This window comes from Geotrypetes seraphini, chromosome 12 (assembly GCF_902459505.1).
Source record: "Geotrypetes seraphini chromosome 12, aGeoSer1.1, whole genome shotgun sequence".
Lineage (NCBI taxonomy): Eukaryota > Metazoa > Chordata > Amphibia > Gymnophiona > Dermophiidae > Geotrypetes > Geotrypetes seraphini.
In genome coordinates, this window is record NC_047095.1 from 11,961,861 (window position 1) to 11,976,337 (window position 14,477).

Consider the following 14,477-nt stretch of genomic DNA (forward strand, 5'->3'; position numbering starts at 1 on the left):
ATGTCTCTTAGGTGGCACTGGAAAAAATCAGCACTAATTGTGATTTTATACAGGGTACATATCCTTAAAACTTTGTTATTTCTGAAATTTTTATGTTAAGTGATTTTTTTTTTTTTAATTGTATCTCCTAATTAATGTGCTAGTCTCTTTGTAGTATAATACTACTATGAAATCGGCTTCACCCAACTTTTACAAAAGGCGTAGTAGAGAAACTCTATGACCGTCGGAGGAGCGCAGAGCATTCAGTGTGCTGGCCGGCGCTAAAAATTTATTCTGCACTTTTGTAAAAGGAGGGGTTGATGCCACCTCTATGGCTGATGTAAGTGAGCTAGCTAAATTTGAGGCATGCTTAAATTCTGTTACAGAATAGACTCTTACTGCTCAGCCTCAGGGTACCCAGTTATAGAACTGCCTCATATGTCATTCTAAAATATGGAAGACATGTATACTAGATCATACCACCTCTCTCCTCCTGATATTCAGTCAGTGACATCGTTTTTTTTAGAGGCTAACCGTCACCAGCTAAATTAGGTCCCAGTATTCAGAGCCAGGCAATATCTCAGCACCAACACTAACGGCCTCTTTAACAAAGCCGCGCTAGCGGCTGCACTAACAGCCCCGAAGCCCATAGAGATTTAAAGGGCTTCGGGGTTGTTGCTGTGCGGCTTTGTAAAAGAGGCCGTGAATATTGGGGCCAGAGTTTATGCAGGCCCAGCTGAAATTCAGTCAGGGCCCCATAAGAGAGTAAGGAGGGCGCCAGCTGAATATCAGGCCGACATCCACATAATATTTCTTCTTATGTAAACATTCCTGATCACTCTCCTGGATTTTCCAATAGTCCCCTTACCAATAGGACCCCTAGGCTGTGTTGCTCTAAGTTCCCTCCAAATGAGCCTCCCCAGGCCTACCTGTCTCCATGGTGGTCCAGTGGGGGTCGGGTGCAGGAACACATCCCCCATGGTGCTCCTGCCTCTTGTGGTTCCATTTCAAAATGCCTGTTGAAATCTCCACTTAAACCACTTTGAAAATTGGCCAGACCATCTTTAAATCTCATTTTGCCACTGCACATACATAAAAATAGCCTAAAATAGCTGCTGATTTATGTTTGCTAGTTTAAACCTGTAAACCAGGGGTCTCAAAGTCCCTCCTCGAGGGCCGCAATCCAGTTGGGTTTTCAGGATTTCCCCAATGAATATGCATGAGATCTATTAGCATACAATGAAAGCAGTGCATGCAAGTAGATCTCATGCATATTCATTGGGGAAATCCTGAAAACCCGACTGGATTGCGACCCTTAAGGAGGGACTTTGACACCCCTGCTGTAAACATGTGTTTATGTATGAAAATGATTGCTCACCTCTTCTAAAATTACCTTGTTAAGTCTGTATCAATTAGCGAAATATGTGTAAATACTATAGAATAGCTTCTAAGGCCAGAAGAAACAACATTTCTTGTACTGAATTCATATTCTTGGTTATTGCTCACATATATCCTTGGAGCTGGAAGCTCAGTGGTTAGAAAATCTACAAAATCTATTGTGTCTGTAAAGAGTACAAAGTTTGCATGCTGGGCAGCCTGTTGTTTTAAGGATCAATGTGGCAAAAAAAAGGAATTTACTGGCACAAAATGCTAGTGGCTATATAGACTGCTGTGCTACCGTATATATTTCATACTCTCATTCACATTTGGAATCATTTCTATTATATGTTCAGAACTAAGAATGATTTTAAAGCTAGCTCTGTCTAAAGCAGGGTGTCCAACCTTTTGGCTTCTCTGGGCCGCATTGGTGGAAAAAAAATGTTTCTGGGGCTGCACAAATGTGCAAACGCTGCAGCAAGATAGAGGAGGGAGTCGGCAAGACGGTAAACACCCGGGGGCAGCAGAGGAAAACACTGTATTGCCCTCGAATGGGCAGCACAAAATACTTCACTGGGCCGCATGCGGCCCTCGGGCCGCAGGTTAGACACCCCTGGTCTAAAGCATCATTTTAATCCAGAGGCTGGAAAAATCAGCTACACTTAGATGCTGTCCTCACCAGTATAGATAATTAAATTAACCTTTGGAGGAGAGAACTTATATTCTGTAGAATATAACTGCACCTTGTCTAGGGTCTCAAGTAAATGGTATTGTTAAACTAACTGGGTATAAATTTCTGGAAAATTTAGGCAGCATGTACACAAAAATAAGGTCAAGAAAATTAACCAAATACCAGATAAAATATGCTCTGCACAAGTCCCAAGGAATCCAAAGAAAGAGTAGAATAATAGTGTAAGAGCCTAGAAACAGTTTTTATGGAAAGAAGTCTTGAAGGACAGTTTCCTTCATACCCTTACATGCCTCTTGAGTGTGTTAAGTGAATAAGTGTTAGTATTTTGTACATGAAAGAGGAAATTCTCTAAATGACATTTAAAATGGGCACTGGAAAAGATTGGCGCTAAGCACTATTCTTTAAAAAGTGCACGCCAGTTTCCAAATCCAACTCTGGGCACCAGAAAGAGCCCTAGCCTCTTTAGCCTTTCCTTATAGGGAAGTCGTCCCATTCCTTTTTGTCATTTTTGTTGCTCTTCTTTCTACCTTTTCTAATTTCACTATATCTTTTTTGAAACATAGAAACATGACATTAGATAAAAGGCCAAATGGTCAATCCAGTTTGTCCATCCGCAGCATCCACTATCTCCTCCTCTCCCTAAGAGATCCCACATGCCTGTCCCATGCTTTTATGGGTGAATGTACATTTCGGTGTCAGGTCAAAAGCGCGCCGGGACAAAGGCGCGCCCAGACAATTGAGCGCAGCGCGCGCCGCCACGCTGCTCTAAATGACTGTTTTTAGCGCTCCGACGGGGGTGTGTGTTTGGGGGAACCCCCCACTTTACTTAATAGACATCGCGCTGCGTTGTGGGGGCGTTGTGGGGGGTGTGGGGGGTTGTAACCCCCCCACATTTTACTGAAAACTTCACTTTTTCCCTGTTTTTAGGGAAAAAGTTCAGTTTACAGTAAAATGTGGAGGGTTACAACCCCCCAAACCCCCCATAACGCCGGCGCGATGTCTATTAAGTAAACTGGGGGGGGCTCCCCAAAAAAACCCCCCGTCGGAGCCCATAAAAACTAATTTAGAGCGGCGCGGTGGCGCGCACTGCGCTCAATTGTCGGCGCGCGCTTTTGTCTTTCGCGCCGTTGTCTATGAACCGTACATTTCGGCCATGATTCTGCAAAACACGTCTAAAGTTAGGCACCTAAGTTAGGCGTCCTTTGTAGAATTGTGTTCAGCAGCGTTCAGCATTGTTTAGACGTCTAACTTTTTAGGTGTCCTTTAGAGAATCAGGTTTTAGGTGTTAAGACCCCTTAATTGGCTCATTAACCATTTAGATTGGGTGCCTAAAGCATGCCTAACTTTATGGGACAATGATCTGAAACAATTACTTACGCTTGCCAATACCTATGGAGAATTTAGGAGACACCTAAAAACATATCTGTTCCTAAAGTACAAAGGAAGCTGATTTGCACAGTCTCTCCCACAATAACTGATCTCTAGAGCTGTTAATCAATAGATTTTAACTATGTTAATTCTACTCAATTTGTAGCATTTCTAATCATTGTAAACCGCATAGAACTTCATGGTCCTGCGGTATATAAATTGTTATTATTATTATTATTATTATCACCCCGTTAACCTTATTTTTTTTTGTCATTATAAGCTTGTTAAAGCTCATTAATGATTCAGTTAACTCTGAAACTGATTTTTGTTATTGTAAGTGCCACGTATAGAATTTCCCCTCTCAAGTATCACATATAGGCACACACATTTACACTTGCTATGGATATGACATAAGTGGGCACTCCTAATTATTGTGAATTCAATATGCAGCCAGCTGTACTCAGCATTGAATTTCTGGGTTTGCAGAGACAGCTAAGTTTTTCGCTGTTCACACAATATCCCCCTAAGTTTTTTTTTAATTTTTTTTCCAGTGGCATTAACCAGTTAAGGGGGAATTCAACAAAGAGTGCATAATGCGACAGCATGTGCTAACGCATTGGCGTATTTAATTATGTTAGCATACGTTAACTGCTAATGATATCCGTAGGGATATAATGTTAGTGGTTAGCATGCGCTAATGAGATTACACTCACAGAGTGTGGCACAGAGGTTAGAGTTACAACCTCATCACCCTGAGGTTGTGGGTTTCGACCCCACGCTGCTCCTTGAGTCCCACTGCCCCAGGTATATTAGGTAGATTGTGAGCCCCAGGGAAAATGCTTGTATGTAAACCGCTTTGAGTGTGGTTGTAAAGCTACAATAAAAAGATAATATTCAAGTTCCAATCCCTTTTCCCTTTCTCCTAATACACTTAGCAGCCTTTTTAAAATCTCCCTTAAGTGCCACTGAAAATTAGCAGTTAGTCCCAAACAGGTAATTTAACCAGTCAGGAGCCATATCCTAGTACAGTCAAACCTCGGTTTGCGAGTAACCCGGTTTGCAAGTGTTTTGCAAGACGAGCAAAACATTCTCACAAAACTTGTCTCACAAATCGAGTGTTGACTCAATTTGCGAGCACCCCCCAGACCCCCGAGAACCGGCATCGCTCTCCCCCACTCGCAAAGGCCCCCCTGCTCGAACTGGCACCCCCCGCCCAAACAACTTGAAACTTACTCCCCGTCTGGCACTGACACGCATCCCACAGGACGTGCCGGTGCTGCTTGAAGAACTTCCTGCCTCTGCCGGGCCTTGAGTATGCATCTGCGCATGCTCAAGGTCTTCTAATTCTCCCTCTCGCCAAGGTTTTCAGAGATCTCCGAGAATCTCAGTGAGAGGAAGAATTAGAAGGCCTTGGGCATGCGCAGATGCATGCTCAAGGCCCGACAGAGACAGGAAGTTCTTCAAACGGCACCGGCACGTCCTGTGGGCTGAGTGCCGGTGCCAGACGGGGGGTAAGTTTCAAGTTGTTCGGGTGGGGGGTGCTGGTTTGCGCGGGGGGGGGGAGGCTTTGCGAGCAGGGGAGGGGAGCAGCGCCGCTGACCTCAGGGGGTTGCGGGGGTGGGAACGTATCAAGCGAGTTTCCATTATTTCCTATGGGGAAACTCGCTTTGATATATGAGTATTTTGGTTTACGAGCATGCTTCTGGAATGAATTATGCTCGTAAACCAAGGTTCCACTGTGCAGGGGAGCCCACATTTATTGGTCTTGCGAGCTACTTTTAAAATGACCAAGTCAAAATGATCTACCAACAATAAAATTAAAAAAAACACAAAGCACACTGTATGCAGACAAAATGTTAATTATCATTTATATTCCGGGGTTTTTTAAAAACAGGTCAAGGCAGATGCAAAGTCACCTCAGTAACAACTATACAAAAATAGACAAATATACCCCCTTCCTTTTTACTAAACCGTGATAGTGGTTTTTAGCGCAGAGAGCTGCGCTGAATGCCCTGCGCTCCTCTCGACACTTCCCTGCGCTAAAAACCGCTATTGCGATTTAGTAAAAGGGAGCCATAGTGCAAAATATAGACAACAGATATAAATTCTCAAAAAGGACACATTTTGATCACCAAATTGAATATAAAATTATTTTTCCTACCTTTGTTGTCTGGTGATTTCATGAGTCTCTGGTTGCACTTTCTTCTTCTGACTGTGCATCCAATATTTCTTCCCTTCTTTCAGCCTCCTGTATGCTTCCTCTCCTCCAGACCTCATTCCCTCCCCCAACTTTTTCTTCCTTTCTCCCTGCCCCCTCCACTTTCTTTATTTCTCCCTGCCCCCTTCTTTCTTTCTTTCTGTTTCCTTTCTTTCTGTCTCCCTGTCCCCCCTTTTCTTTCTGTTTCCCTTCTTTCTGTCTCTCTGCCTGCCCCCTTTCTTTCTTTGTCTTTCTTTCTCCTTGCCCTTCCCCCAAGCCACCGCTGCCACCATCGGGGAGCAGGCCTCCAAGCCGTCCACCGCCGAGTTGTGAGCTCTCACTGCTTCCTGACGCGGTAAACAGAAGCGCCGGACTGACCAGCCTTCCCCCTGACACCAATTCTAAGGTCAGAGAAGAAGTTCCGGGCCAGGCAGGCAGCGATTGGTTTCCTCTCCGGTGTCAGAATTGACATTGGGGGGGGGAGGGGAAGGCTAGTCGGCCAGGTGCTTCTGTTTACCGCATCGGGAAGCAGGTAGAATGCGACGGCAATGCAAGTCTATCATGGAGTCCGGGATGAGCTCTGTGATTGACTCGCGTTGCCTTCGCGATCTTCTGGTCGATCGCAATCGACTTTTTGGGCACCCCTATCCTAGTATTATATAACAGAATCTTGATGCCAGATGCCATTATAAAATTCACAGTCAGCATGCTGTATTTACTGTAGGTGCCTAACTTGATACCCAATTATAAATTTGGCCCCTTGAAGTCTAGGGATTGCAGATCTTTCTCTGGATCAATTTTTGGAAATTAAAAATAAAGTGGATGCAGGAAAATAGACATATCTAGCCAAACAAATAGTATATTCTACCAGTTTTCCACGGTTGCTACAATGGCATTAATTTTAATATTTAAGAAAGGGAAAGGGAATAAGGACATGTGTACCACCTTTTTGTGGCTTTGGCATTCAAAGCTGATTCTCAAAGGGGTGGGCAATGGAGGATTAAGTGACTTGCCCAGGGTCACAAGGATCAGCAATGAGATTTGATCTTGCAACCTTTGGGTGCGGAGGCAGCAGCTCTACCACCTATTGAGGGAGAAGAGTGACAAATCTTCCAAATTCCTTAATGAGTTGGGCAGAAACAGCCATAATTACATATGTAATTATATTTACACAGCTTGAGCTGTGACCTGTAGCACTTACTAGGAATCCTTAAGACGTCAGAACGCTTGAATTGAGGTATTAAGATTATTTACATAAGGGCCCATGCCTTGAATAACTATTTTGCGTTACTATATTTTTAGAAACTCTTATGCATTGTCCAATTGAATCTGAGAATGTTAATAGGATCTGATTGAATTTATTTATTTTTATATATCTATATTTAGGGTCCTCAAGGACCTCAGGGACCTGTTGGATTCCCAGGACCAAAAGGACCCCATGTAAGTATCTTTTGTTGACCTTGCTTTGCTAAACTATGTTTGAATAGAATTAATAGCTGAGGTTTTATGGGATGCTATTAAAATGACTTTCAGCTTGTAGAGTTTAGGACTTTTTTGGGCTGATATTCAAAACAAGTAGCAAGCCAATTAGTGCTGACAATTGGGTGGTAATAATTATCATCACTAATTGACGTTGATTAGAATTTACACAATAACAATGAAGAGTGGATCCCAAATAGATGTATGAATTACCACACACTCTTTACCATAGATGCTTATGCACAGCTGTTGAGAGGGTTTTCTGTGCATTATGCTGAAGCTGTGAGAAGAGTGAAATTAGTATGCTGTTGTGGTGGGCGTAAGCACATTTGGGCCCCAATTCTATAAATGTTACCTAGGCTAGGCACTAGTGCTGCCCGATTCAGGAAAAAAAATTTCAATTCGATTCGATTCAGCCTATTGAATCGATTTTTCGATTCAATTCGATTTTCCTGCCCAATTGGGTGTTTTTTTCAAAAATCCTGGTGGGTTTATTTTATAGCCTCTTCACCCCCTTTACCCTTTCCTAACCACACTGGCGCCGTGCTGTAAACGAAATAAACAAACAAAAAAGACTTTTCCTCTCTGTGTTAAATCCTAGCTCACGTTTGCGGTCTAACACCAGCTCTGGCAGGATACACGTTTCAAATCTGACATATTGTAATCACAAAACAGAAAATAAAATTATTTTTTCTATCTTTTGTTGTCTGGTCATTATTCAAATTTTGTTGGTCCCAGGCTCTGGTTGTCTTCTGATAACTTGCTTGCCAGGGTCTTCTTCTTTCTCTGTGCTAACCATCCATCTTCCATCTCTGTCCTCCCCTTCCGTTTCCCTTTCCTCTCCCGGAGGTCTAGCATTTTTCCTTTTTCTTGGTTCCATCCACAGATCCACCTTTTCTCAACTACCCCTTCATCCAGCATCTCTCCCTCCTTCCCCACCACCCCAGGGTCCACCATCTCTCCCTTTCTGTTCTTTTCATCCCTAAATCCCATTGTCCACCATCTCTCTCCCTCTCCTCTGTTTTTAAAACCATTATTTCTTTCCCCAAAGTCTGGCATAAGCGTGTCTCTTTGACCCCCCCTCTGTGTACTTCTACACCAGGGCCCCCTCCCCTGAACATCTGCACCCCCCTGAAGGCCTACACCCCACCCCTGAAGGCCTGCATGTCCCCCCTAAAGGCCTACACCCCACCCCTGAAGGCCAGCCTGTCCCCCCTGAAGGCCTGCACCCCCTCTGAAGGCCTACACCCCACCCCTGAAGGCCAGCCTGTCCCCCCCTGAAGGCCTGCACCCCCCTGAAGGCCTACACCCCACCCCTGAAGGCCTGCATGTCCCCCCTGAAGGCCTACACCCCACCCCTGAAGGCCTACACCCCACCCCTGAAGGCCTGCATGTCCCCTCCTGAAGGCCTACACCCCACCCTTGAAGGCTTGCATGTTCCCCACTGAAGGCCTACACCCCACCCCTGAATACCTACATGCCCCCCCCTGAAAGCCTGCACCCCCCTGAAGGCCTGCCTGTCCCTTCTGAAGGCCTGTAACCCCCTGGAAGGCTACAACCCCCCTCCCCCAAAGGCATGTACCACTCCCCCGGAAGACCTGCACCCCCCCACGAAGGACTACAGTCCCCCTCCCCCCAAAAGGCCTTCCCCGCATCAATTTACCTAAATTCAGCAGCCTGCATAAGATCGCTGGCTCTAGCGATCTTTGCAAGCTGCCATACGTCGTCCGAGTTGTCTTCTTTCTGCCAAGGTCCCTCCCCTTCTCTGACATCATTTGCCGCACTTGATAGAATTAATCACCCCTGCATCTTCGCCAGACTCACAAATATTGGAATCGGTGATCGAGTGCCATAGGACTCAAAACATCCTATTAAAATCTACTCTATAGCAACGCAAACCAATAAAGTATGGAGTACCGCAAGGCACTCTCCTGTCCCCCCTGCTTTTCAACATCTTTATCAGACCAGTGATAGACTGCCTTAAAACATCACATAAAAATCCACTCATTTGCCAATGACATACAAATGTACCTACTGCTAGACTTCAACCGAGATGCCCAAATCTCTGCCTCGGAAATAAAAAGTTGGATGATCCGATACAAGCTGCAACTAAACATGGCAAAAACCGAGCTCCTCTGGATACAGAGAAGTGACGCAGAATTTGCCCACCCAATCTCCTGGGAATCGAGCACCCTGATGGCCAAAGATAAAAGTGTGCAGCCTAGGGGTGATCCTTGACGGCTACCTTTCACTCTGATCATATCTCCCAAGTAGTTTCCACCTTGTTCTACTACCTCTGACAGCTACGCCACGAACCCACTATATTTTAGGGTACTTTTTGGAATCGGACTTCTCCCAGATACTCTACGCCTTTGTCCTCTCCAGTATGGACTACTGCAAATGCGCTCCTAAATGGCCTCACTACAAAAAACCTCCATCGACTACAATAAGTACAAAATGCTGCCATCAGACTCCTGAAGAACCCCCACATATGAGACCCGATCACCCCAACTTTACGTGCTGCCCACTGGATGCTGATTGACAAACAATGTCTATTCAAAGGCCTAGTAATGGCCTACAAACTCTTCTATGACATGGGACCGGCCTATATGTCCTCCAAACTTCCATCCTATGCACAGAACTGACCGCTTTGCTTGCAAGAAGAAAAGTGATTGTGTGCTCCCTTAGGACATGCCTTCCACCTTGAGAATGCCCAAAAAAGATCTTACTCGCACTACCTACTGCATCTCTTGAACAAACCACCTACCCACATAAGATCGTTAGAAGTTCTCCTGAACTTCAAGAAGGCAATTAAAGCTCACCTCTACCCTGACCCTCTATGAGAGTATACAAACCCAAATTCCACAGACCTTCTGGCAAAGGGCTTGACTCTCTACTGCCTCGAGTCTCAAAAGCTGATATGCTCCGTTCTAAGTCTAGCTATTCTAAGTCTTTTCTGACCATGTCATGTTTTGTCATCCAATGTTCAACCACATTCTGTCACACTGTTCACCATCCTTATCCTACAATACTTTACTATATACCATATTTACTATACTTTGTTTAGTGTACTATGTTGGTCCTGCTACAATCTTTCATACCATACTTGCCACACAATATTGCCATTCCATGTCTTCCATGCTATGTTTTGTCATACATGCTTGCCTAACCATTTTTGCTAGTCATATCATACTATGTTACCCATGCTTTGTAATACTATGTTTATCACGCTGTTTAGCTGAACTATACTCACCATGCAATGTCTCACCATACCATGTTTTGTCATATTATACTTTTATCATGATTTGTAAACTTTATTTTGCCATCTTTATCAGACTTCCCCAGGTATATTAGATAGATTGTGAGCCCACCGGGACAGGCAGGGAAAAATGCTTGAGTACCTGAATAAATTCATGTAAACTGTTCTGAGCTCCCCTGGGAGAATGGTATAGAAAAGTGAATAACTACCCCCCCCCTTTTACAAAACTGTGATAGCATTTTTTTTAGCGCAGGCTGGCGCACTGAATGCTTTGTGCTGCTTCCGACACTCAAGGCTCCTTTTACTAAGGTGCGCTAGCGTTTTTAGCGCATGCAGGATATTACCGTGCGCTACGCGGCTGGAAATAATGCCAGCTCAATGCTGGCATTAAGGTCTAGCTCACACGGCAATTCAGCAAGCGCTTTTCTGCGCACTAATACCCTAGTGCACCTAATAAAAGGAGCCCTCAGAGTTCCTATGAGCGTCAGGAGCAGCACAGAACATGTAGCGCATCGGCTTGCACTAAAAAATGCTTTTGCGGTTTTGTAAAAGGGGGGTAACTAACTAACTAAATAAATCACCCCAAACCTACTGTATTATCATGTAGGCGACACCTGCAGCCATAAAGGCTATTGGGTTGGTAGACAAGTGGACATAGTAAGGGCTCCTTTTACTAAGGTGCACTAGGGCTTTAACCCACGGAATAGGACATGCTACATTGCCGCACGCGCTAGACCTTAATGCCAGCATTGAGCTGGTGTTAGTTCTAGAAGCGTAGCGTGCAGTGCGTTAAAAATGCTAGCACACTTTAGTAAAAGGAGCCCTAAGTTTTGGAGGAGTTTTGGAAAGCTCACCATAAGGGGGGTTATGGTAAAATATGTACCTGTCACCAGTGTTCCCTCTAAGCGGGCGGGTGTTGTGAGCAAACTTTTTTCACCGTGAGCCAAAAATATCGGGCGCCAGCAAGTTATGAGCCAACTCGCCCAATTCTCCTCTCGCCGCCCTGCCATCTGCCGTACGCCTCTTCCGATCGTGCGCTGTGACGAGAAACGTGTGCGCTGCGATGTAATATTTTGTGCGCCAGCGCACGCCAGCGCAGCTTAGCGGGAACACTGGTTCAAATGGTTTTATTTATTTCCCCAAATTTATTTTTGTTATACGCATTGAAAATATTTGATATTGCGTTTAAATCAAAATCTCAATAAACTTGAAACGAGTGCCCGTGAGATTGTGGGAGGGTTAAATACTCAAAACTTAGAAGTTTTTGCTACGCCAGCTTTCTGGTATCTTTACATACAGTGGCGTACCTAGCATATGTAACATCCGGGGCCCATCATTTTTTGGCACCCCCCCCCCCCCATCTGTAAGAAAAACATGATTTTTAGTAACAAACCACACGTCACACATGAGTACCTAGGAAAAGGCAGCATCTTACATATTGCAGTGAGCAGTACATCAATACACCCATTGTAAAACTAAACAAGCCAGACCAGCACAGATCAATCCTACACCGTCAATCCTAACAGAAAACCATGTCTTTCGAACACACAGAACACAGAAAACACCTTCGCCTAGTAAGGAATATGTAATCACAAACTAACCCCTCCCTCTTTTACAAAACTGTAGTGTGGATTTTAGCTACGGAGGTAACAGCTCTGATGCTCATAAAATTCTGAGCATCAGAGCTGCTACCACCAAGGCTGGTGCTAAAAACGCTTCACAGTTTTGTAAAAGGGGGGATAAAATAAAAATACATAGACAAAGGTTAAATTGAACCAGCAAGAAGCTGGACTCTGCATACAATGCTTCACAGAAACAGTGACACATGTCTCCTAAAGCAATAAATAAATAGAAATTTTTTTCTACCTTTGTCTTCTGTGGTTTCTCCTTTCCTCATCTTCTTGTAACTCTCTTCCTTCCATCCACTGTCTGCCGTCTCTCTTCCCCTATATGGCATCTTCTCTCCTTCTATGCCCCTTCCAGAAACTGTATGCCTCCCCCTTCCATCTCTCCTTTCACCCCATTGGTCTGGCATCTCTCTCCTCGCCTTCCCTCTCCCACACCTCTCCTCATAGTCTGGTATCTCCCCTTCCCTGATTCTCTGGCATCTCTCTCCTTTCCTTTTCTTCCATCTTTCGCTCCCCCTCCATGCTCTCACATCTCCCCCTTCCTTTTCCCTTAGACTGGCATACCTTCCTCCTACGCTCCAAGCCCTGGCATCTCCTTTAATTCCCTCCCTCATCTTCCTTCTCCCTCCAGCTGGGTACCGCAACACTCTTCCCTGCAGCTCTGCACTTCCCCACAATTGCCATGCTTCGGTTCCTCTTCTTCCTTCCTTCCTCCCCCCCCCCCCCCGCGGGACCCTGCGGCACCATCAACTCTTACTCCCTCTAATGTCGGCCCTGCAGCTCCAGACTTCCTCGCACCTTCTCCCCTCCCCCTTTGGATCGCTATTATTTTAAATGTTATAGCCGCGGAGCTGTATCCATCAGTGGAGATGTCTAACCTCGGCCTGCCCCGGAACTCTTACTGCAGCAGCCGCCCGTCTAGGCAGGAACAGGAAGTCACTGTTGCAGTAAGAGTTCCGGGGCAGGCCGAGGTTAGACATCTCCACTGATGGATACAGCTCCGCGGCTATAACATTTAAAATAATAGCGATCCAAAGGGGGAGGGGAGAAGGTGCGAGGAAGTCTGGAGCTGCAGGGCCGACATTAGAGGGAGTAAGAGTTGATGGTGCCGCAGGGTCCCGCGGGGGGGGGGGGGGAGGAAGGAAGGAAGAAGAGGAACCGAAGCATGGCAATTGTGGGGAAGTGCAATCCCCCCAATGCGTCCCCTTACCTTACCGACGCGTGTGTGCGCTGTGAAGAGAAACTTTGCGCTGCGATGTAATATTTTGTGCGCGAGCGCAGGCCAACGCAGCTTAGCGGGAACACTGCTGTCACCCTTTATGTGAAGTTTACAGCAGTGCCCCCTAGGGTGCCCCACTGCTCTGCTGGCATGTCTGTGTGACCAGTCCATTAATATGCTGACCCGTCTCACATCCAAATGGGCTTCTTTTGGATGTTTTACATTTGGAAGTTTAGATTTTCAAAAATGGCCAAAAAAAGATAGATGTCCTAAGGGCCAGAATGCCTAGACAAGTCATTTTCAAAAAAATATTAGACGTCTTGCAGTTTTGAAAATGGTCATTTTCCCGATCCGACTTTTGGGCAACCTTGCGGAAATGTTCAAAGTCGGACGTAGACATCCTATCAAAATTGCCCCCTCCATTCACGCATGTATGTACATACTAGTTCCTGTATCTAACCAGGATATATAGAACTCTTTTATAATCAACATAAAACCTCATTATACATATAACACAAGAAAAAATATAATTTTATTTAAACAAAATCATTTTTGTTTATGACAAATTAACACCAACATTTTAGAGGATCTGACCGACCTCTACAATTTTTCCCCTAAAAGACTTATTTGTATTTTTAAACAAACTGTATTCATGCTGAACATATCTAAGTAGATGTAAAAAAAAAAATTGGGACAGCCATCTCTCAGCCTTACAATATTCTAAATATGTCCATAAACACTAAATAGTGCTTAGACTCCCTCTTTTACTAAGGCGCCCTAGCCAATTTAATGCGTGCTAAATGCTAATGCGTCCATAGAATACAATGCGCACATTAGCATTTAGCATACGCTAATATTTAGCGTGCGCTAAATCAGTTAGCGCACCTTAGTAAAAGAAAATAAGAGCATAAGAAGCACCATCTCCGGATCAGACCTTCAGTCTATCAAGTTCGGCGATCCGCACACGCGGAGGCCCAGCCAGGTGTACACCTGGCGTAATTTTTAGTCACCCATATCCCTCTATGCTTCTCGTAAGGAGATAACATAAGAACATAAGAAGCGCCTTCTCCGGATCGGACCTTTGGTCCATCTAGTCCAGCGATCCGCACAAGCAGAGGCCCTGCCAAGTGTACACCTGGCGTAATTTTTAGTCACCCATATCCCTCTATGCTTCTCGTAAGGAGATAACATAAGAACATAAGAAGCGCCTTCTCCGGATCGGACCTTTGGTCCATCTAGTCCAGCGATCCGCACAAGCAGAGGCCCTGCCAAGTGTACAC

The 14,477-nt window shown here is 45.0% G+C and overlaps 1 protein-coding gene across 1 annotated transcript in view; it reads left to right on the plus strand.

Annotated features, from left to right (window-relative positions):
- COL11A1 (collagen type XI alpha 1 chain) overlaps nucleotides 1-14,477 on the plus strand; it is a 528,076-nt gene that overhangs the window by 292,825 nt on the left and 220,774 nt on the right. The window contains exon 36 of the mRNA XM_033916645.1: nucleotides 6,999-7,052. Within this exon, the coding sequence (XP_033772536.1) occupies nucleotides 6,999-7,052 (54 nt within the window). The remainder of the gene's footprint in view (nucleotides 1-6,998; nucleotides 7,053-14,477) is intronic.